General features: G+C 31.8%; 1 protein-coding gene across 1 annotated transcript; it reads right to left on the reverse strand.

Annotated features, from left to right (window-relative positions):
- Positions 1 to 108: 108 nt before the first annotated feature.
- Positions 109 to 1,056, reverse strand: LOC122268570 (colorectal mutant cancer protein-like; the record flags this gene model as incomplete). Its single annotated transcript, XM_043038582.2, has 2 exons — positions 870 to 1,056; positions 109 to 349 (listed from the first exon to the last, which is right to left on the reverse strand). Coding segments are annotated over exons 1-2 (402 nt in total), but the record flags the coding sequence as incomplete, so codon positions are not given.
- Between the last annotated feature and the right edge of the window lie 22 nt (positions 1,057 to 1,078).

Consider the following 1,078-nt stretch of genomic DNA (forward strand, 5'->3'; position numbering starts at 1 on the left):
ATTTAGCACCTGCAAACTGAGATATTATATGCTACCTAAGTAGACTTATTCAACAAAGAGATTGGGTACAAAATATTTATTTTCGATAGTCAATCAAATAACACTAACTTTCATGGCCATCAATTCCTGCATGAGGACGGCGTTTTCCAAATCCAGCTTTTGAGCATCTATTATTGTTGGTGGATCTTTGTTAATGGGATCAATGTGGATACTCTCCAGCTCAACTACAGTGGTCCGCACAGCAGACCTGTCATTCTTCAACTGAATGATATAGTCCCTGAGTCTACGCTCATCCACTTTAGTGAACTCTACACCACTATCACAGCTACTGGACACGGAACTAGAGGTACTACAACAAAAATATTCATCAATATTTCCATTAAAATAGTTAACAATCTAAAAATAACAATTTGTTCAGGTTGCTTGCTGCTATAATGAAACATATAATTTCAAAATCAGATAGATCACTTCAAAAATTAGTTTTCCACATATTACTATTGGATAGACAAAGATTTAAAATTTTGGCTCTGCATTAGTCTTACTTTCAGTGGAAGATTAAGTTTAGAACTATCTGGTTTTGCAGCAAACAATCAAATTTATTGGTTTTTAAAATGAAACTATGGTATCTGAATTTGAAAATAAATGATAAGCACACATGTAATTAATTACCTGTGAATGCATCTTTTCTTTTTTAAGGTCAAAATAAATCATAGGATTAGAAAATTATAAAAAAAAGATCTATTTTATTTAAATTAAATCATGTAACAATTAAAAAAAAAGAAAGCCTAACTGCGTTTTAGTAGTCTCATAATTTGAGTTTCAAAATGAAAAACAATTGAGAGTGGTTTGAGATATAAAATTTAAATAACCTTGTCGTGTGACTATGAGAAGAAAGATCTTCCCATGGGCTAAGATGACAAGCACCCATTCTAGACGAGATACCGTAACTTCGATCCAATTTCTGCAGAAAATGCTTGGCAACGTTTTCAGAAGCTTTCCTATTCTCCTGAGATTTGGTTAAAAGATCCATAATATTCTTTTGATTTTCATCTTCAGATTTGACTATAAAGAAATTGTT

Source organism: Parasteatoda tepidariorum, unplaced genomic scaffold, assembly GCF_043381705.1.
Source record: "Parasteatoda tepidariorum isolate YZ-2023 unplaced genomic scaffold, CAS_Ptep_4.0 HiC_scaffold_29936, whole genome shotgun sequence".
Taxonomy (NCBI): domain Eukaryota; kingdom Metazoa; phylum Arthropoda; class Arachnida; order Araneae; family Theridiidae; genus Parasteatoda; species Parasteatoda tepidariorum.